Here is a 23,176-nt window from a genome sequence, read left to right as displayed (position 1 = left end):
ATTATGACTGTCTATAATTACCGGATCGCACTCTTCCCCTGGCCCCCCAGGATTCCTGCCTCATTCAAGTGCACAGCATGAACACTGTTCAATTAATGGGTTATTATCCAGGGATTCTTTTTATCCTCAACATTCATGGTGTGTGTGGCCCCAGGTCTTATGTATTACACACCATCCAAGCCCTGCACTGAATACAAAGTTATTAATTTCCTCATAGGCTGTTCTATGGTATCTAAATTCTTAATGACCCATTAATGAATTTATCTTCACCTCACAGACTCCTATGAGATGAGGTGTGTTGTGGTAAATAATACTTAAAAGTATTTTTAAGAAAAAGCAAAAGTTGTAAAAATAGTGTTTTAAATTGTTGAAAGTCAAGTCATTAAAGCAAACTTTTCCTAAAACAACGTCTTCGGTAACCCCCCTTGTTAACAAAATACCAACTTAATATAAGGCTGCTATCACATTGATGGTAAAACAAAAATCTCAAACCACCAAAACAGAGGGCTCTTTGAACACCAAACTTGGTGATTTTTTTTTTTTTTTTTTTACACGTTTTGTTTTTGACAACTTTGGGTGTTGCAAATAACGCATGAATGCAAAAGTGGTTCTGAAAGAACAATTTTTTGCTTCTTTTTAAAGGAGGCAACAACACACTTGAGGAAAAAATGCCATCAGGGCTACAAGTGAGCAAGTTTAACCACTAATGCATAAAATGTTCATGGTTTGTATAAATGTACAGCTTTAACTGTGTAAGCAGCAAAAAAGGGGGAGTTCTTTCCATCTTTGCCCATTCTGGGCATACAGCCAAAGACGTGATAAAAGCTGGTTTGTTCTAAAACATTCTACAGACATATAACAGCTGCAATTTTAAGTTTTGTTTAAGCTACAAATAAAGTGAGTTGTAAGTTCTTCGCTTTAACAATATCTGGAAAGTTTAATATGTAATCAACTAAGATTTGTAAATGCCAGTTTTGAGATAAGGAATTTGCAAACCTTGAAATATAACCAAGTACTCCCCCCTCCCATTTTCCTTTATAAAGTTAAGGTTTTTCTTTATAAATGATTTTATGAACAAATATCCAATCCTAGGAAAAATTAGTTCATAAAAAAGAGGGATAGCGTTCTGGTTACTGGGCCAACACATTTTCATTAATTGTTAGCTCAACTGTAAAAAGTATATCAAAGTTCATAAGGTGTTACAATAACTATAATACCAAATGGTAATGGAAAGTAAGTTAAGTTGCTTTCAATAATGTTATAAACAGGCACAGGAGAACCAGACAGACAAAATTAGCCCAAACAAAAAAGGTCATATTGATGATAATTATGCTTAAAATTATGCTTACTAAAACCAGGAGATGTGGAACCAGAAATTAACCAAAATTGGTGTGGCAGATATTAGGCCTAATTGGTAGACATAATATTGAGGAGGTGAGCTATTCCATCTGCCATTTGCTTTGTGGGTCCTTAAAGAAAGAGACTTCGGGAGGGTAAGGACAGACAGTGGCTACTGGAGTGAGCTTCACCATCATGGCTATCACCCCCACCGTCTCCCTTCTTCATCCTAATACTAAAGAATGCCTTGACCAGATCAAGCACAGGGATCCAGATGACATGTAGCCATCCCTATCAGCTCAAGCTGAGTCCCCAGTCATCATCTGAAATGAAATGGGATCAGTCTAACAGCAGCAACAGTACCTGTCCATCTCAATCAACTTCTCTTTTCCCCAAAAGGAAAATTATGACCTTTAATACTATCTAAGAGACAGCCAGACAAGGTTTTTTCCCCCTTATAGTTCTCTCCAGCTAAAGGGAAAAGGGACAAGAAAGATTGTTAAAATGAAAGCCTTACCTAACACTTCACGTCAGATGCTTTAACTGTTTTTCCTCCTCCTCTGTATCTGTAATAAAAAGTTAAAAGGATTTGTAATGGTTGGTTTGCCTTGGTAGGCTGAGGTCTCTGTATACCAAACCCTAGACCTTGGTTAATGCTGGACAGAGACAAAGGTATGTTAACACTTTTGACCTATTTCAGAGTAGCAGTCGTGTTAGTCTGTATCCGCAAAAAGAAAAGGAATACTTGTGGCACCTTAGAGACTAAAATATTTATTTAAGCATAAGCTTTCGTGAGCTACTGCTCACTTCATCAGATGCATGTAGTGGAAAATACAGCGGGGAAGATTTTATATACACAGAGAACACGAAACAATGGGGGTTACCATACAGACTAACTAGAGAGTTATCAGGTAAGGTGAGCTACTAGCAGCAGGAGAGGGGGAACCTTTTGTAGTGATAATCAAGGTGGGCCATTTCCTTCAGTTGACAAGAACATGTGAGGAACAGTGGAGGGTGGGGGGGAAGCAATAAACATGGGGAAATAGTTTTACTTTGTGGAATGACACATCCACTCCCAGTCTTTATTCAAGCCTAAGTTAATTGTATCCAGTTTGCAAATTAATTCCAATTTAGCAGTCTCTCGTTGGAATCTGTTTCTGAAGATTTTTTGTTGAAGAATTGCCACTTTTAGGTCTGTAATCGAGTGACTAAAGAGATTGACGTGTTCTCCGACTGGTTTTTGAATGTTATAATTCTTGATCTCTGATTTGTGTCCATTTACTCTTTTACGTAGAGACTGTCCAGTTTGGCCAATGTACATGGCAGAGGGGCATTGCTGGCACATGATGGCATATATCACATTGGTAGATGTGCAGGTGAACGAGCCTCTGATAGTGTGGCTGATGTGATTAGGCCCTATGATGGTGTCCCCTGAATAGATATGTGGACACAGTTGGCAACGGGCTTTGTTGCAAGGATAGGTTCCTGGGTTAGTGGTTCTGTTGTGTGGTGTGTGGTTGCTGGTGAGTATTTGCTTCAGGTTGGGGGGCTGTTTGTAAGCAAGGACTGGCCTGTCTCCCAAGATCTGTGAGAGTGATGGGTCGTCCTTCAGGATAGGTTGTAGATCCTTGATGATGCGTTGGAGAGGTTTTAGTTGGGAGCTGTAGGTGATGGCTAGTGGCGTTCTCTTACTTTCTTTGTTGGGCCTGTCGTGTAGTACAGAAGTTACCTACTACCATGGGTACCTGCCATTAGAGTGGGATGGAAACGTACTTCAATAGTGGGTTTCACACCTGTTTGCTAGACAGCCAAAGAATGTTGAGACTCAGGGAAAATGGATTCCTTTCCAGGTCCTGTAGGGGAGCGTGCTTTAGTGGTTACAGACCCTTCCACCCCATCCCTTTCCTTCCACCTCCTTCTCCCTTTCTGCTGCTACCCACCCCACTCCCCAATTTTCCCCTGTGACTATCCCTCCCGGCTTCTACTCATCACCCCCATGCCTGACTCCTGCTCTGCTACAGTCCCTGCCACTCCTATTCTCCCCCCAGCTCAGTTTTCTCCCCTTTGTTTCTATCCCCCTCTGTTCCTGTCACTCTTCCCTTTCCAGCACCTGTTCCTCAGCTCTACCCCTTGCCAGCTTCTACCCCTGCCTGCCCTCCACCCCTCACCTTTCTACAGTCAATCAGGCCAACTCCTCCTCCTCCTCACTAACCACACCCCCAGAAGGGAAGGCATTAAGCGCACAGGGAAAAAAGCTTCTGTTCTCCCTCCAGCAGGACAATTGCAAAGAGAGTCCTATTCAGCTGCTGCAGCCCTGCGATGGAGCATGTTCAATAACTCTATGGGGAAGGCACATGCCCACTCCAATTGGCATGTAGAAGCTGTGAGGGGCTGGAGCATGATCAGAGAATTTAGCTGTCAAACTCTAACAAGTCTCTATTGAACATATACAGATTTTTCAAAGGCCTATAACTTGGCCACATGCAAACATTTCTGTAACAGAAGGGCAAACGGACATCCCACCCTGACACCAGGGCGACCAACCGGACACATTTCAAGTCCTTGTTGAAGAACGAAGTTGTGAGAGGTTCTCAACAAAGCAGATGGGAATTTTCAGCCATAACAGTTTAACTCTTGCAAAGTTACATGTAACTGCAAACAAGATCGTACAATAGAAAACGCTGGCCAACCTTAACTATAGGTGTCACTAAAATACCACCTACCACCAAAAATAATCAGACTAATAAAAGCCCACTTATATTTCAGAGACACCAGGTAACTTTCTGGACATTTTAAACAATCTTTAATAGGCTCTTCTACATCTTTTTGATTATAACTAAAACTCCAGATCCTTACTAGAATAGCCTACCTGGCTAAAATTTGGTGCAGTTTCTCAGCATACAAACAAACCTTTTTTCTTTTCTTTTTTTTGTGAACAGTTGTTACTGTATACAAAAATAGGAGGGGTCATTTATTAAGTGCTTTTATTTACTCTAATTATCCCTACGAGAATACATCATAATGGGTCAAAAAAGAACAAAACTGACAGACAGATGCTTGTACCATAACAAACTTTCAGAGTGTTCTTGATACAATCATGAATGGACATTTCCTATCCCCTAGCCACAGTTTTCCTAACATTGTATTTAATCCTTTCAAATTAAAGGTCACTAAAGCCAATGGAAGAATCTTGATGAATTAAATTTCTTCATTGGGATCCAATGTGGTTGCTAGTGAAAAAAAAATATTCACTGCAGTTGGACTGAATGCCATTTAACCCTCTCAGGTGGAGGGGAGGGATAGCTCAGTGGTTTGAGCATTGGCCTGCTAAACCCAGGGTTGTGAGTTCAATCCTTGAGGGGGCCATTTGGGATCTGGGGCAAAAATTGGGGGTTGGACTAGATGACCTCCTGAGGTCCCTTCCAACCCTAATATTCTATGATTCTAAGTGTATTCAAAGTTACCTTAAAGATAGGATCAGACTCCAATCCCTTGCAAGGAATATGAATACATTAACAGTGTTTGGATCTTAAAGAACCAAAATGCTTCTAAACTTTAGAGATTTTTTGAAAGCTGGAAAGTAATAAATAAACCCCAAAAGGTCAAGACTGGAGATGAGGTGTTCCTAGTTTAAGGTAGTACCCTGCACATAAAAGGTTCCAGGTGCGTAATGGATTGGAATAAGTATTAGGGGCAGAGTATACAATCTCTCTTTAAATATGCTATTGTCTGTTTCACAAACTTAAATCTTATTTCAGCAGTTTTAGATTTTTAAGTTTTCACTTGACTGTGTACATGAGGTTCCTGTTATTCTTGTTTATAATAATGATATAACTATGGAGAGAGAGACAAGAACCCCATTGTCACAGAATACGCCTTCCAACTCCTACATAAGGGCTGAGAAAAACCAACCAATCCTAGTCAAAGTTCAAAGAGCTGGCATGCCTACAGAGCTCTCTGCACTGTGGCTGGTCCATGGAACTCTCTCACCACCTGCACTATGACTGGCCAAAACCGTTCTTTCATTGGTGCATTTCCTTCACTTCCATCAACATAAACTGACAAAATTTACAATATTCACAAAATGATGACTAAGGCCTTCCTACAAACATCTTGGTTCTTTATGTGAAGGTACTGGTGGATGGAAGAAGACATATCCTAAGTTTCCACAAGTACTAGAACCTTTGGAAGATCACTAGCAATCACTGTAGAAATACATGAATTGCGTTAGATACGTGGCCTACAAGGGATGCTAAGTTATACATAACCAGGCGGTGCTAATGGTATACTATTTCATGGAAAGACATTCTGAAAACATTTTCCATTTTTTCAAACAATTTAACAGTACATTTAACATTTCAACAAATTTATTACAAGTGACAGTATATGTGAGCAAAAGACTCAAGATGGCTAGTTTTACACAGAAAATTACAGTCGACTGAGTTTTAAAATTCTTTTGAAGCAGTATGTTTAGCTGTCCCAATAGGCTAGCCCATGTCATTGTCAAATTCTTTACTTGCTGCACAAATAGAACTTTGAAGATCACACTTTATAAGTAACCTCCTGAACAGACAGGACAAGAACTAAGCAGCTATACTAGAATAGGCTGCAGAAATAAGAAAGGTGGCATTAAGCATGTGACAAAATTTGAAATGGAGAACGTTCTGTTTGGTTCCGTCTTCAAGAATGGGAAGTGCTCGAATTAGCTAAATATGTTAGATAAAAGACTCACTTGAGTCCATAATTGGCTAAGTGTAATCATCACCCCTCTCCTGTGAAAATGCTCCTATCAAGAGACAGGATGGCCATTAGTAATGGGATACAAAGCCTTTCCTTTCAGAATACAAGTGCAAGTGTGGCCCAGGTCAATAGTGATCAGAAGTTACCAAATGGTGGCATTTTTATAGCCTATCTGGAAAGGTTATAGCTTCACTTCAGTTTCTCATGAACGGAGGTCATCACCACAAAGCACTAATGTTGTCAGTCAAGGATAGATCAAATATGGATAATGTACTACCTTGTCACATGGAGACGCAGTCTCTCTGCATCAGTGCTGACACAACAGGGCACACAGCCCTAGTGTACCTCTGAAGCACAGAAAACTGCCAGGATGACATTCAAGAATCCATATTTTCCTGAGAGTCAACATCATCAGTTGACAAGGAGCAAGTTTGTTTGTCAATGTGTATATGGGACTTTCATTGGCATCAATGGGAGCAGTGTGCATCCAAAGGCAGTTGAAGCCTTAGGAGCGATTAGCAGACATTTATTGCTTTCCCATCTTAAGCAGTTTTCCCAACTCTGCCATTCTGACCTAAAGCAAGACATCTCAGTTCTCCTTTAAGAGTTATTTTTAGGTTAGAGTGCAGTATCGAGGATTCATTGCTCCTTTCATATTTTATGCCAGAATATTTGTTCTTCAACTGTAGAGAAGGCATGTATGAGGAAGAAGAATCAGAGGAAGAAAGCACTGGGTTAATATCACTTTCCTCCTCACCTTACAGAAGTTGTTTTCAGTGGCATGAGGGTGCCATCTGTAATGTTGAGCATGTACAACAGTCAAAGGTTGTGGCCCACAACTGTTAAGCATTCTGGGCTTGTTCCAGATGCAATCTGCTGCAAGCATCACTGATGTTCAAATGAGCTACTGATATTCTAGAAAATCAAGGATTCAAGGACCCCCAACTCAACCAACTTCTACTTCGAGTCACTCCTCAGCTTTGCAGATGTGACACAGGTAGAAGTACAATGTATATAGTGGAGAGATTTATTCACCTATTACCAATTGTCATTTACAGTTACTAAAATCAGAGTCCAGTAAACTGTCCAAATTATAAAGCGTGGGGGGCAAGGAGGAGGAGGTGTGTGTTAAAAAAAACCATTAAGCAAAAAAATGATGGGAGATTTCATCCATTAAACACAATAGGAACCTCTGTTCCTTTATAAAGAAAAGCTGAATTGTCTAAGCAGAAAACCAACAAAATAAAAACTTTAAAGGCAAATTGAAGAATGAATAAAATCTACATTTAAATAAAACCAAAAAATTCTAGAAAATATTAGGAAAGATGTTTATCAAAAACAATACTGAAATAAATTTCATTATTCACCACTTTACAGGACATTCATTTAAAAGTTCAGTAGATAAGTAGTACAAGAGTCCTAGGGACAAATTCTAGTCCCGATGAAATCCATAGCAAAATCCCTTGGACTTCAGTGGGGCCAGGATTTGTTCATATGCATCAAGTACTGTACAACTGATTTACAGAGCTGGCTTATCTAAAAACAAATACCACACAGTTACAATAAAGGTGAATCACTTTCTCTTTCAAAGTTGTATTCTGAAGCTGATTTTCTATAAGACATTCTCATCCACACATCACTTACTATTTAAAGATCCACTGGCAAAGCAAAGCTTGAACACAATTTTTCGATCTCTGAGCATTGTGTTTGCAGGTGGAGTTTATCCAGATTTCTCTGGAAGCACTTTCCCTCTTTATGGCTTTCTCCCCTTTCCCCAAATACTACCTCCACTGGGGCGGTTTCATTATTCATACTGCATTTATTTTGTAATAAAAACTTGGCTTTCCCTAGTCACGAATAAGACAGTAAACAGGCAAAGGGCAAGATTCTCTACGTTAAATCAATGCATGTCTACGTAAACAAAAGTCCTAGGACAAATATGGATGACTGCCACTTTTTGCTTTCCATGAAGCATTACAAGTGACAACATAGAATTGTTTCTGGTTTTTCAGTCCAAATATCAAAGATAAAAAATGTTCTAAATATATTTGACAAGTGAAAAATAAAAATACTACAAAACTACTCCCAGGAATGACTGGGGAAATTTAAAACAAATAGAAAAAAATAGAGCTCTATTTATTCAATATTACTCCTCTGTTTAGTTATGAATATAGGGGAGGAAGAAATAAATGCTATTATAGACACACCATTTTTCCTTCCATAAATACAATGCAAGTCTGTATCATCATCATGCAAATTCAAATTGCATCTCTGAGTCCTGACCCATCATATTGATAATGGAAAGAAACTGATACCTACACAAAAGGTAAGGGGGGGGATCTGTTCAGCGTTTATAGGGAAGCATTAAAGAAAAAAGCTGAAAGATTTTTTTTTTTTTAAAGTTGGAAAAGATCAGAGCAAATGACTCCTCTTCAAATCCTATTCACAGCTTGGGGAGATAACCCCTTCTGATGTTCCCAGGCTGCTCTGACCTCCTTCCTGGTGAATGAAAGCTGCCAGGAGGCTTCTCAGCTCATTGCCATCAGGTGCTGGATCCCAACTGCCAAGTAAGGTGATGTGCCAGATGTGGGCAGGCAAAGTATCTGGAACTGCTTGCAGAAAGCACACTCAATTAAAAAAAAGTCATCTGGATTGAGTCCCCGGAATGACTCATCTTGGTGGAAACAGCACTAAAAAGATATGAAGAAGAAGAGGCATAGGACCAGAGGGAGAACTAATGACTCAAATGTAATCAGCGTGGGGGGAAGCCTCCCCTGTGGGTACCTCCGCGGCCCCCTCTGAATCCACCCCTTTCACCCCGGAAATTAGTTCTATTCCTCTCTCTGCCTCTCTCTCCGCGGCCAGCTGAAGTCCCGCCTCTTCCTCCTCCCCTAGGAGCTCCACCTCCTCGGTCCGACTTGGATTTTGGAGGTGGTGATTTAGGTCGAAGTCGCTCAATCTCTTCTGTACAACCAGTCAGATCGGAATTTGGAGCCGTGAAGTAGGAGGCATAGGTTTCTGCATTAAAGTTACTGTTTGTGAGGGTGGGTCCCACAGTCAGCCAGCCTTAAGAAAAAACAGAAGATAAAAAGTTAGCAAGAGCAGCAAACTGAATTTTATGCTTTAAGGACAGACTCGTTTTTTCTTAACATCTTCATGTGGATGTTGGATAAAGCTCTTGAGTTGATAGTAATGTTTTCTGAAAAACAGTTCTCTTAGGTCTATAAGAAGCAGCCAACAGTGAACCCTTCAAAAAAAAGAAGTCTGCACGGGAAAAGGTCCCAACTTATGGAAATGTGAATATTTCAGTTTGAAATTTACACTGGGTTGAGTGACAAGGCAGGTGAGGTAATATCTTTTATTAGACCATGTTCTACTGGTGAGAGAGACAAGCTTTCAAGATCCACAGAGCTTTTCTCTTTCATCAACAGAAACTGATCCAAAAAAAGATATGACCTCACCCAAGTTGTCTCTCTCCTATCCTGGGACAAATACAGCTACAGCAACACTACAAACAACTTGGTTGAGCAGGCATGTATGTGAATGCATAGTCCTTAAATTGACTAATTTACTTAAGAATCAAAATACCACTCAGGGAAAATGAAGTTACCAGAAAGATATTCAGGTTTAAGTCTGTACTGTACCTCATGACACTATGAGCTATATAAGTGGTCCAGTACTTCACCCACTGAAGAGAATTCCTGGAAACGAACTTCCAGTTATATATCACTTACTAATGAGAAAGACAGGGTTTAGTGGACTGAGTGCTAGCAACAAGGAACAAATTAAAATCCAGGCTCTAATACTAACTTCCTGACCTTTGCCAGGGTCAACTAAAACTTTGCATCACTCCCCCCAGGTCCCAATTTTAAAATAGGGAATAAAAATACTGGGTTAGGTTTACATCCATCAATGCTGTGAGGATTTGTTAGAGTTGTTTGCAAAGCAGTCTGAAGATGAAAAACGCTACTTAAGTGCTAATCATCACTGGCGAGCAAAAGTGTGCTCTGCCAATTTTTGCCATTGCCTGAACTAACAAAAGAGAGGGGCCACTGTTAGTCTACTGAGCTAAATATATTGTAATTAAGCATACAATACAGTTCCAAAGAACATGAGGGCCCATCACTAGCTTAAAATACAGAAGCAGCCCAGTAGGTGACTAGAACATGAGATTAACAAAGTTATGTGAATCTCTGCAGTACAGTCAAAAGAAGCCTCAAGGATGCAATGTTCTCTCTCCCTCAGAGACATGTAAAACTAAATTAAGACCGAGAACACCATCTAGAGAACAGTGGAAGGCTGACTAGATATAACAGAAGCTGGTTAGTAATAGATGTAACTTGCTACTGAAGAAGCCAGGCTACACGTTTGGGAGTGTACTGTTTGCAGTTGTTGTACCATTCTCCTTCCCATCCCAGATGGACTAATTTTGTTTTTATAATAAAAGTAAGCCTTAGCTCTTACAAATCACAAGGCATAACATGTCTGCATAGTGTAATGCACTTCCCTAGTTTAGTGAAAATTAGTTACTCCCATTTACTGCAACACATTGTTTTAATAAGAAAGCTACTTAGAGTCCATAGAAATTGAAACCGCAGCTTTGGAAGTTCCCTCGCAAATATGCATTTTCTTTTTAATAAATGTGTTACTATGCTGAACAAGTTGTTTGTGTATCCCATTAGTCTGAGCTTTGGATATTAATCTTAGCAGTCAGTCATTAACCAGGGGATAACATTCAGTGAGAGTAACAGCCGGAGTCAGCTGATTTTAACTATCTTAAGAATGGTAACCATTCCTCTGGCAACTAAAATGCTTTTTTAAAACCAAATCCAGTTAGACTGCCAAAATCCACTTTGTGTAACGTTAAAATAGCATCTACTAGTGTTGCAAAACTTGGTAACAAGTGGGCATGAGAACGAAGTCAACACATTTTTCCTAGTGAAACTGCATTTCATTCAGGAAAGCAATGAAGGGAAGGGCCCACGACAGAGGAAATGTGCAACATTTTAGACTGAAAGTAACCTCAAAAGGCCTGATGCATGCACTGGTAACTTCTAGACTAGGCACGCAGTGGCTGTTGTAGTTTTAGACTTGGAGCCAATACAGGGACGTGTCAAATTGCTGGCAATGCCATTCAAGCTCACATGGCTAACCAAGGTAAAATAGTTTTCAGGAAAGAAGCCACACATAGGTCATGATTCTGACAAGGTGTAAAAAGCCATCATAGCAATCGAAGTATTTTATCTGACATTAGCTCAGCAATAATGAGGAAGAATACTTATAGCTGGCGAGGACGTTGAAGAAAGGCATCCCTCTCCCTCTAAAAGCAACAGCTGCCACAGACTTTCCAGATTCAGCTGCTTTTTAAGTGATTGCTTGGTTGGTGATGTGGGAGGAAATCTGTTCTTAATTTACTTGAAATCTATCACCTGGCCTGGGACACATCTGTCTAAAAAGCTCTTTAGGATATTCACACAGATGAGAATTTACAACCAGCAGTGAGTGTTATTTTCTACTTTGCACATGATAAAGACATTCACTTTCCAAAGCTGCTATGGAGTTTGGTCTTCTATTTCTTTTTTAAAATGAAGTCTGACAACAGAGGAACGAGATATCAAAATGGCTTTAAAAGGTATAATGTGTTTTGGAACAGTTTAAGCACAGACACATTATACTAATAAGTTTGTACAAAAAAGCTTGTAAACCTGGAGTTATGGCATTTTGTTCATTTTTAAAAGTAGACACAAATATCTGTACATTTTTAAAAGACAACTTACTAGTAAGCAGTGCTAAGCTGGATTCTTGGTCTGTCGCTGTACCCCTCACCGGTAGCCACATAAGCAGCAGCAGAAGTTATAACCCTAGAAACAGAATAACCTCCATACACCACTCCAGCAAGAGAGGGGAAGGTACATCCCTTTCGTTGTGTGTATACTGTTCCATCTATAGATACACACCCTAATCTGCACTTGCAAGTGCCTCTCCTATTCTGATCAGTAGTGGGGGGGGGGGGGCGGCAATAGCCCACGACTAATACTAGGGTACAATTCCTATGCTTCTTCACTGCTGGCAGAGTTCCCCAAATATGGCAAGTGGTGGAATGATTCCCCACTTTCCCCGCCACCTCCCCGCAGCCTGCACTCTCCACAATCACCAGAGTGGAAATCTTGTTTGCAAGGTGGAAGTCTTCTGCCCAATAGATCCTATGTCCTCCTGCTGGATGAGCTCCATGTTGGAATCACCACCACAAAATTTACTGTTGGCCACATGGCTTCTTTCAGTCCGATAAGGATTACTGAAATCCCTTTTATTGGACTCTTTAAGGTTAACATGACGTCTGTGACTAGTACAAACCTCAGCAATATAAATGTACATTAGACTAAATTCTATTTTGTATCAATGTTTTCTTTCTGACCTCATGAAATTCCATCTTATATGGAAGTTATCAAGGGAAGGGACAATCAGATTAAGTGAACTTTCACTTATTTCATAAAATAAATAGAACATCTACCTGGTCGGATTGTACTATCCCTTCCAAAAAGATGAAGGCGTCTTCTTCCAAGGCAGAAGTGTTCAATGATGTGAAAAATCTCTACAGGTTTTTCTATGTTGCCAATCTCAGGCTCTTCAGTGATAATTAAGTCAATATCAACATTAGCATGGATGAAGTCACCATCTGTACTACGGCGGACTGTTCCTTTAATACCCATAAGGCAGTGTTCCTAGACAGAACAAAAAAAAATTATGGAGGGTGTCTCATCCTGAAAGATTCTAAAGCCCATTACAAACCATATATGTACAATGCAATCAACTCTGGATTTTGAGAACTGAATAGTGCACAGCACAATAAAGTGTAGAAAATGTTCTAGCAAAGCCACATGGCAAATTCCTATCTTTATGATAATCATATAGGACTGACCCAATATGAACTGTTTTTAAGGTCTTATCCAAAAGAATGGAACAAACAGAAAAGGTACCAAAAACCCTTCTAAAACAATGAGAAAAGAGATCCTAATTTAAAGAGTTTCTGATTGTGGTCCCTTTTCTCAAAGTCACACAGTGCTGCAAATCAAATTATTCATGGTCTGAAACAGGAATTTATTATGAACTCTAAAACTGTTTCAGATTATCATGAAGAGGTCTAAGGTGGAAAGGAGTCCTTAAGCAGATTTCCTGAATCCAGTACAGTGCAAGCTGGTGCTACAAACAGTACAGAGTCAGACAGCTCAATGCTGTTTCTCCTTCATTTTATTATGCATTGGCACAAACATTAAATTAAATCATGATGTTAAGGTAACCTGTGAAAAGAAGATTCCATAATTTTTCTCCTTTATGGCCATGAAAGGATCAAACAATAGAAATGAGAGTAACAGCCAGTCCTTTACAGATTTCTTTTCATAGTATGCCTTTTACAAAGCTGGTCTCCATCCACCAATTCCTTCCTATAGCCACCATAGTAATCAAAAAAATAAAACCAGTGTAAAGTGATTAGTACAGTTTGAATCAAAGAACAGTATAATGCTTGAATTAAATGAAACAAGCACTGTGTTTCTTTTCCTTCTATAACATAGTAGGAAGTGACCAACAGAGGATCTACAAATGGGGAACCTCCTTACTGGATATGAGAGGAAATGAGGGCTGTGCATATTGATGTCAGAGTTCTGTTTCTGTGAGTACTACATTCCAATGAGAAATTTTCCTCAGATCATAAAACACTGATTTACTAAGCATCACCAGATGGTTCTCAAAATTGCAGACAGTGTATAATCATTTCCAGATTTTTGGCAGAAGGGCTAGGGGTTAGAGAGCGACTGCAAAGAAGCAAAGAAAAAGTGATCTATCCAACATACTGAGCTTACTGACAGCACTTACGTTTTAGGTTTTACCATTTCTCTGACAAATATTCAAGTTGAATAGGATGGAGCACAGAAAATCCCTAGGCAAATCACCCATCATGCCAAGATTGATAAACCTGGTGGTTACCAGCATATCAGTGAAAAACAATCTTTCTAACATAGGGAATAGGGTTTATAAATGCCTCAGGTATACATTACATTTAAGTAATATCTCTCAATGGAGGTTGTATCAACTTCTTGTCTTAAGTTTTGACACTTGATACTGTATAGAAATACTATCAGTGAATATTACCTTCTTCACATTTGACAGAGAATATGAACTTGGCCATCTGACAGATCAGAATAAAATTGGCTCTAATTTCCCCACATATTCTTGTTATATAACCAATTCTGACACCAACCTTGATACCAAATTCATGTATACACAACACTACACAGGCAAATTCTCAGTTACCAGCATCAACAACCTAACTCCTTTGACAAAAGGACATGAACCTTATCTATCTCCAATGTACATAAAACCCTTATTTTTATTCATGAAAAAGTTGTAAAACATCTGGCCTTTAACCACCATACACAATAAATATACACCCACACCTACCCATATTTACGTTAGAAAAGCATATAAAGGACTGGTCCAAATCCCATTTAAGTCAAAGAAGTAAAAGTTGGATCACAACTAAAATAGTAACAGCCATTGAGATTCTGCTTAATGATTTAAGCATATCAATTGGTGATCAAGGTTAGTGAAATTTTAAATTGTTATAAGCCAGGCATTGAGAGACAGCTCCCTGTACTCACTAAAACAAATGTGTTCCGATTACTATGTTAAATGAAATATCCTAAAACAGTTCCTAACAACTGTGGCCTATTTATGATTACCACTACGACTCTCACATAATACGTTGTTAAGCTTTCTAACCTACAACCTACTCTTACTACACTACTCATTCAAATACGCATCTAATTTAGTCTACATCATCAAGTAAATATTTAATTTGAACCAAAGGTTATCGTGCATCCATATGCAGCGAAAAGCCTCTTCCTTGTAGGACACTGGGAGATGGCTGTTATACAGCTGTAGTCCTTAAGGTCATGTTCTTTAAAAAAGTAGAAGAGCATGCCTGTATATGTTTTTCAACAGCATTTTTACTGTTAAAGTTAGATTAATAATGTGCCTTTACAGTGCCCATGTCAATTTATAACTGCAAGCTTTAAATGTTTAAATAAACATCTTTAAATAAATAAATACTCAAGTTCTATAGTCAAACTAAGTAATTTAATCAAAAGCTGCTGTTCCCAAAAAACCTCTTGCCATTCTGATTTGGAAGGAGGTTTGTTTCTAAGCAACTGGTGTGCTCCAGAATTAAATAAATCAATCAGTTTCTATACAGGACTAATCTAAATCCCAGCCCAATTTCCATCTGTCATTTGAGCAAGTAATGAGGGGAAACATTTGTGAAGCCAGCATTTGTTCATGTAACGTGTATCATTTACATTTCAATAGTGGTTTTTAAAATCTGACAACCTAAAAGTCAAAAACAATCAACTCTACCAACAGGTAGGCACAATGAAAACAATAGAAAATTGTATACAGCTTTCATCTTCCTGCAGGTTGATAAACGGGAAAGCATTTCTATGATTCCCTTTCCTGTCTATCAACATTTCAACGAGACTTGAATGAATAAGAACATTCAGAAAAATCATAAAAGAACTTCCTAAAGCAACATTAGATGTGGATGATGACTGTATATTTAATCAAATTGAGTAAAGAATCTAGAATTGATGAAAAATTAATTACCCATTCTGTGAAAACCAATCTATGCAAGAAAGTAAAAAATCTAAAATCCTAGCACCTATTTTTCTGAAACTACAGAGACCACCAATTGCCATAGAGCACCTGGTGTTTTTTTAGATCAGCTGAGGAGGGAGGAGAAAAATTCAGCCAGAGCTGTACCTTTGTTCTTTGGAAAACAGCTTTAGGGTCCAGAGTCTTGGTCTTTCCAGGATTGTTTTTATTGGTTTTAATCCAACAAATATCTTCACATCGTCTGTAACCCCACTTGCGTAGACACTAAAATATTTCAACAAGAATAGTCACAAAGATAAAAGATGCTTGTATCATATCAAATACTGGAACAATGTATTTAAGAATTAAGATTGACTTCGTAAGAGGTCATAGGTTTGTCTTCTGTGCTTGTTTGAAGGAGGGGTCAATCATCAATATATGAAACACTTATCTCCACACTTTAATTTTAACCATGTTCTGAAATCAAGTTTCCTAACATTGTTTGCATTCATACTCTCTCATGTGTGTATATCACCCTTTTCTGGAAGTCTCACACCATCTCACTCTGTTTGGTGCAGCTCCTATGGAGCACTTGGGTAGCTGGATACTGGCGTTTTTACCTCTGTGACAATGACTTTGCTCAGAGCAGGTCTAAACAACGCAGTGGTGAAAATGTGGGCAGCTGTTTTAGTTCCATCTAAAATAATGCTCCCATTGTTGCTACCACTGGTACAGCTGCATTGGTAGTTCAACAGTGGGAGACTGCACAAAAACAAATGTGAACAAGGACACAATGTTTACAAGTGCTATAATAGCTCTCTTTAAAAACTGTTACAAACCTGCTTTGGAGGGAGGAATTGGTGGAGTCTAATGCCCAGTGTCTGCTAGCACAGACTGAAAAAAACCCTCTACTCTGAAACTGTGCTGGCTATTTATCACGTTTGAAAACTAGTCAACTTACATACTTTTGCTTCAATGTGACCAGAATCAAGTTTGCAGCAAAAGTTATTCAGTGAGCCTGTATCAAAAGAACTTAAATAAAATGTACTATATAGAAAGAAATTAATGGCTATATACTGCCCTTCATTTGAATACAGAACATTTCATTGGCCTGAACCTCTCCCCCTTCAGTACAATAAACAAACACAGCTACTCTGTTCAGCTAAATAAGCTACACTGTAAGAGAGATGAAAGAGATTTTAAAGCTCAAAAACATTTCTACAGGGAACAAGATAAAAAATCTGATACAATAAATAAGAGTACACCTGAATTTAGGGTAACTACATATATATATATATATATATATATAGATATATATAGATATAAAAATTACTGCATAACAATAAAATAGTTATGCTCTAACTTTATACAGCTCACTAAAAACATCATTAAGAGCCTAAACTCAACCTGTTTAAAAAAATAAGAAGTCTAACACGTAAGAGTTTCTCGAAGTTGTGATATGACAACTCTGGTGCCATCCTGAAAACATTCACTGAAAAGCACACATTCTGCTAGGATTTGTTTGGATTTCTGTACAGACAGTGATGTAATCACCTAGAATAAGGCATCCTATTCCCACAGTAGCTACGAACAAATGAGAGATAAAACAGTAAGGTAACTCTTTGGAGACCACAGATGTATTCATTCTCAGATATCTACAGCTACCCATAAGGAAAATAAGTGTCTAAAGGATTAATGCTGGATTAATTTCCCCTCTGCATCTCTCACAGTAACAAAAAGCCCGTCAACATCTAAAACTGAGGAGTCTATGCACAGAGGAGAGACCATCATACCGTTCTTGAGTAAATATTTATTTTGTCTCAGCCTAGGTTTAGTTTAAAATATGTTCTTACCACTCTGCCAAGATCCAGACCTTCCCCTGAGCCACACCACAGAAAGACAAAAGACCTTAGGGATGCAATCTCTTCAATTTCCAGTTTCATAATCTACAAAAACGGAAAGGAACAAAATGTTAAATGCTTTCTGAATTAAGATTTTGTTTAATATATGTAGTATGGTCAGATTATATCAGGAACAATATTTATATGCCTAACATTGCCACCGCAACCTTAAGAATACATATTACTGGTGTTAATCTAGACCCCCATTCTCTTCACTGGTGCTCTTTCAATACATTTGCTGGAGAATGGATTTTAAATTATTTTACTAGTACCCAATCAGTGCCATCCATTCCCACATGTTCTGTTACTCTTCACGCTGACCTGGGCCATATATAGCAATCAGAACACTTTAGAACAGTGGTCCCCAAAGTGTGGGGTGCACCCCCCCCCTAGGGAGGCCACAAAGAAACATTCGGGGGGAGGGGATAGAGGAGGGGGGTGTGTGCAGCAAAGCCCAGGCCAGCCCCCATGGGGGCACCCAGCCCCACTCCAACCCCATCTCTGCCATGCCCCAGCTTCACTCCTGCACCCAACCCCAGTTCTGCCCCCAGCCTCAGCGCCCGGCCTCAGCTCCATTCCTGGCCCCAGACCCAACCCCAGCCTTGACCGCCTTACTCCTGTCCATGCCCTCCCCCCTCTTCACCTAGAGCCACAGCCCCATGGGGAGTGGGGCAGTGCGACCGTGAAGTTTTGGAACCACTGTTTTAGCCCTGATCTACACTAGGACTTTAGGTCGAATTTAGCAGCATTAAATCGATGTAAACCTGCACCCGTCCACACGATGAAGCCCTTTATTTCGACTTAAAGGGCTCTTAAAATCGATTTCCTTACTCCACCCCTGACAAGTGGATTAGCGCTTAAATCGGCCTTGCCAGGTCGAATTTGGGGTACTGTGGACACAATTCGACGGTATTGGCCTCCGGGAGCTATCCCAGAGTGCTCCATTTTGACCGCTCTGGACAGCACTCTCAACTCAGATGCACTGGCCAGGTAGACAGGAAAAGAACCATGAACTTTTGAATCTCATTTCCTGTTTGGCCAGCGTGGCAAGCTGCAGGTGACCATGCAGAGCTCAATCAGCAGAGGTGACCATGATGGAGTCCCAGAATCGCAAAAGAGCTCCAGCATGGACCGAACGGGTGGTACGGGATCTGATCGCTGTATGGGGAGAGGAATCCATGCTATCAGAACTCCGTTCCAGTTTTCGAAATGCCAAAACCTTTGTCAAAATCTCCCAGGGCATGAAGGACAGAGGCCATAACAGGGACCCGAAGCAGTGCCGCGTGAAACTGAAGGAGCTGAGGCAAGCCTACCAGAAAACCAAAGAGGTGAACGGCCGCTCCGGGTCAGAGCCCCAAACATGCCGCTTCTATGATTAGCTGCATGCCATTTTAGGGGGTTCAGCCACCACTACCCCAGCCGTATTGTTTGACTCCTTCAATGGAGATGGAGGCAATACGGAAGCAGGTTTTGGGGACGAAGAAGATGATGATGATGATGAGGTTGTAGATAGCTCACAGCAAGCAAGCGGAGAAACCGGTTTTCCCGACAGCCAGGAACTGTTTCTCACCCTGGACCTGGAGCCAGTACCCCCCGAACCCACCCAAGGCTGCCTCCTGGACCCAGCAGGCAGAGAAGGGACCTCCGGTGAGTGTACCTTTTAAAATACTATACACGGTTTAAAAGCAAGCATGTGAAAGGATTAATTTGCCCTGGCATTCGCAGCTCTCCTGGATATACTCCCAAAGCCTTTGCAATAGGTTTCTGGGGAGGGCAGACTTATTGCGTCCTCCATGGTAGGACACTTTACCACTCCAGGCCAGTAACACGTACTCGGGAATCATTGTACAACAAAGCATTGCAGTGTATGTTTGCTGGCGTTCAAACAACATCCGTTCTTTATCTCTCTGTGTTATCCTCAGGAGAGTGAGATATAATCCATGGTCACCTGGTTGAAATAGGGTGCTTTTCTTCAGGGGACACTTAGAGGAGCCCATTCCTGCTGGGCTGTTTGCCTGCGGCTGAACAGAAATGTTCCCCGCTGTTAGCCACAGGGAGGGGGGAGGGTTGAGGGGGTAGCCACGCAGTGGGGGGAGGCAAAATGCGACCTTGTAACGAAAGCACATGTGCTATGTATGTAATGTTAACAGCAAGGTTTACCCTGAAAGAGTGTAGCCAGTGTTTTATAAAATGTGTCTTTTTAAATACCGCTGTCCCTTTTCTTTTCTCCACCAGCTGCATGTGTTTCAATGATCACAGGATCTTCTCCTTCCCAGAGGCTAGTGAAGATTAGAAAGAAAAAAAAACGCACTCGAGATGAAATTTCTCCGAGCTCATGCTGTCCTCCCACACTGACAGAGCACAGACGAATGCGTGGAGGCAAATAATGTCAGACTGCAGGAAAGCACAAAATGACCAGGAGGAGAGGTGGCGGGCTGAAGAGAGTAAGTGGTGGGCTGAAGAGAGGGCTGAAGCTCGAATGTGGCGACAGCGTGATGAGAGGAGGCAGGATTCAATGCTGAGGCTGCTGGAGGACCAAACCAGTATGCTCCAGCGTATGGTTGAGCTGCAGCAAAAGGCAGCTGGAGCACAGACTGCCACTACAGCCCCTGTGTAACCAACCGCCCTCCTCCCCAAGTTCCATAGCCTCCACACCCAGACGCCCAAGAACGTGGTGGGGTGGCCACCGGCCAACCAGCCACTCCACCACAGAGGATTGCCCCAAAAAAAGAAGGCTGTCATTCAATAAATTTTAAAGTTGTAAACTTTTAAAGTGCTGTGTGGCATTTTCCTTCCCTCCTCCACCACCCCTCCTGGGCTACCTTGGTAGTCATCCCCCTATTTGTGTGATGAATGAATAAAGAATGCATGAATGTGAAGCAACAATGACTTTATTGCCTCTGCAAGAGGTGATCAAAGGGAGGAGGGGAGGGTGGTTAGCTTACAAGGAAGTAGAGTGAACCAAGGGGCGGGGGGTTTCATCAAGGAGAAACAAAACAGAACTTTCACACCGTAGCCTGGCCAGTCATGAAACTGGTTTTCAAAGCCTCTCTGATGCGTACCACACCCTCCTGTGCTCTTCTAACCGCCCTGGTGTCTGGCTGCGCGTAACCAGCAGCCAGGCGATTTGCCTCAACCTCCCACCCCGCCATAAACGTCTCCCCCTTACTCTCACAGATATTGTGGAGCACACAGCAAGCAGTAATAACAGTGGGAATATTGGTTTCGCTGAGGTCTAACCGAGTCAGTAAACTGCGCCAGCGCGCCTTTAAACGTCCAAATGCACATTCTACCACCATTCTGCACTTGCTCAGCCTGTAGTTGAACAGCTCCTGACTGCTGTCCAGGCTGCCTGTGTACGGCTTCATGAGCCATGGCATTAAGGGGTAGGCTGGGTCCCCAAGGATACATATAGGCATTTCAACATCACCAACAGTTATTTTCTGGTCTGGGAATAAAGTCCCTTCTTGAAGCTTTTGAAACAGACCAGAGTTCCTGAAGATGCGAGCGTCATGTACCTTTCCTGGCCATCCCACGTTGATGTTGGTGAAACGTCCCTTGTGATCCACCAGAGCTTGCAGCACTATTGAAAAGTACCCCTTGCGGTTTATGTACTCGCCGGCTTGGTGCTCCGGTGCCAAGATAGGGATATGGGTTCCGTCTATGGCCCCACCACAGTTAGGGAATCCCATTGCAGCAAAGCCATCCACTATGACCTGCACATTTCCCAAGGTCACTACCCTTGATATCAGCAGATCTTTGATTGCGTGGGCTACTTGCATCACAGCAGCCCCCACAGTAGATTTGCCCACTCCAAATTGATTCCCAACTGACCGGTAGCTGTCTGGCGTTGCAAGCTTCCACAGGGCTATCGCCACTCGCTTCTCAACTGTGAGGGCTGCTCTCATCTTGGTATTCATGTGCTTCAGGGCAGGGGAAAGCAAGTCACAAAGTTCCATGAAAGTGCCCTTACGCATGCGAAAGTTTCGCAGCCACTGGGAATCGTCCCAGACCTGCAACACTATGCGGTCCCACCAGTCTGTGCTTGTTTCCCGAGCCCAGAATCGGCGTTCCACAGCATGAACCTGCCCCATTAGCACCATTATGCATGCATTGGCAGGGCCCATGCTTTCAGAGAAATCTGTGTCCATGTCCTGATCACTCACGTGACCGCGCTGACGTCGCCTCCTCGCCCGGTAGCGCTTTGCCAGGTTCTGGTGCTGCATATACTGCTGGATAATGCGTGTGGTGTTTAATGTGCTCCTAATTGCCAAAGTGAGCTGAGCGGACTCCATGCTTGCCTTGGTATGGCGTCCGCACAGAAAAAAGGCGCGGAATGATTGTCTGCCGTTGCTCTGACGGAGGGAGGGGCGACTGACGACACGGCTTACAGGGTTGGCTTCAGGAGGCTAAAATCCACAAAGGGGGTGGCTTTACATCAAGGAGTAGTTCAGGCAGGACTTCACAGAGGGTTCCAATAAGAAATGGTGCACCTAAGTTATTGTTCTTATTGGAACAAGGAGGTTAGCCTGGCCTCTGATTGATACATGGCTAGATCTACCTCGCAGCACCTTCTCTGTGAGTGACTGCAGTGTGACCTAGAGGAATGATTCCCCTAGACAGGGGAGGAGGCAAATGAGTACAAACAAATCTGGTCTATTTCTTGTTTTGATCCACTCCATCTATCTTTTACATCTTTGGCTGGCAGCAGACGGTGCAGAAGGACATATTGCCTGCCTGCTCACCATAAGACGGTTCAATAGGACTGACTGCCGGACTAAAGAGAATGACCTGGTCAAGTCACTAAAAATTTAGTCCCTGCGCCCATGTCTGCCCAGGCGCTCCTGATCGACCTCACACAGGCGACCAGGAGTACCTCGGACATGACGAGGACGGCTACCAGTCGTATCGTACCGTCTGCTGCCACAAGGCAATGGGTTGCTGCTACTGTGTAGCAATGCCGTGCCGCGTCTGCCAGCACCCAGGAGACATACGGTGACGGTTACCTGAGCGGGCTCCATGCTTGCGGTGGTATGGCGTCCGCACAGGTAACTCAGGAAAAAAGGCACGAAACAATTGTCTGCCCTTGCTTTCACGGGAGGGAGGGAGCGAAGGGGGGGGACTGACGATATGTACCCAGAACCACCCGCGACAATGTTTCAGCCCCATCAGGCATTGGGATCTCAACCCAGAATTCCAATGGGCACCGGAGACTGCGGGAACTGTGGGATAGCTACCCACAGTGCAACGCTCCGGAAGTCGACTCTAGCCTCGGTACTGTGGAAGCACTCCGCCGAGTTAATGCACTTAATGCACTTCTGTGGGGACACACACACTCGAATATATAAAACAGATTTCTAAAAAACCGACTTCTATAAATTCGACCTTATTCCGTAGTGTAGACATACCCTTAGAATGGAAGTAGGAGAATGGTCAGCACTACTCCATTAAAATGAATGCACTACCACTGCTTCAGCCACTTTTAGAAACATTAATACTTGTTGGCCATAGTGGTAAGTATGCAACTTTAAATAAATCAAATCTACACAGAA

At 41.6% G+C, this 23,176-nt stretch overlaps 1 protein-coding gene across 4 annotated transcripts in view; it reads right to left on the bottom strand.

Annotated features, from left to right (window-relative positions):
* Positions 1 to 4,168: 4,168 nt before the first annotated feature.
* Positions 4,169 to 23,176, bottom strand: part of METTL14 (methyltransferase 14, N6-adenosine-methyltransferase non-catalytic subunit) — a 38,462-nt gene continuing 19,454 nt past the window's right edge. For 3 of the 4 annotated variants that reach the window (XM_074950791.1, XM_074950792.1, XM_074950793.1), the window contains 4 exons: positions 17,577 to 17,669; positions 15,892 to 16,008; positions 12,590 to 12,800; positions 4,169 to 9,144 (listed from right to left, as the gene is read on the bottom strand). In XM_074950791.1, the coding sequence (XP_074806892.1) occupies positions 8,831 to 9,144; positions 12,590 to 12,800; positions 15,892 to 16,008; positions 17,577 to 17,669 (735 nt within the window). In that variant the 3' untranslated portion in view covers positions 4,169 to 8,830. Of the gene's footprint in view, positions 9,145 to 11,855; positions 11,940 to 12,589; positions 12,801 to 15,891; positions 16,009 to 17,576; positions 17,670 to 23,176 lie in introns of all 4 variants that reach the window. The other variant, XR_012639259.1, reaches the window with a different exon arrangement.

This window comes from Natator depressus, chromosome 4 (genome assembly GCF_965152275.1).
Source record: "Natator depressus isolate rNatDep1 chromosome 4, rNatDep2.hap1, whole genome shotgun sequence".
In the NCBI taxonomy this organism is placed as follows: domain Eukaryota; kingdom Metazoa; phylum Chordata; order Testudines; family Cheloniidae; genus Natator; species Natator depressus.
The sequence above is the reverse complement of the archived record's forward strand: the minus strand, read 5'-3'. Positions and strand labels throughout refer to the sequence as shown.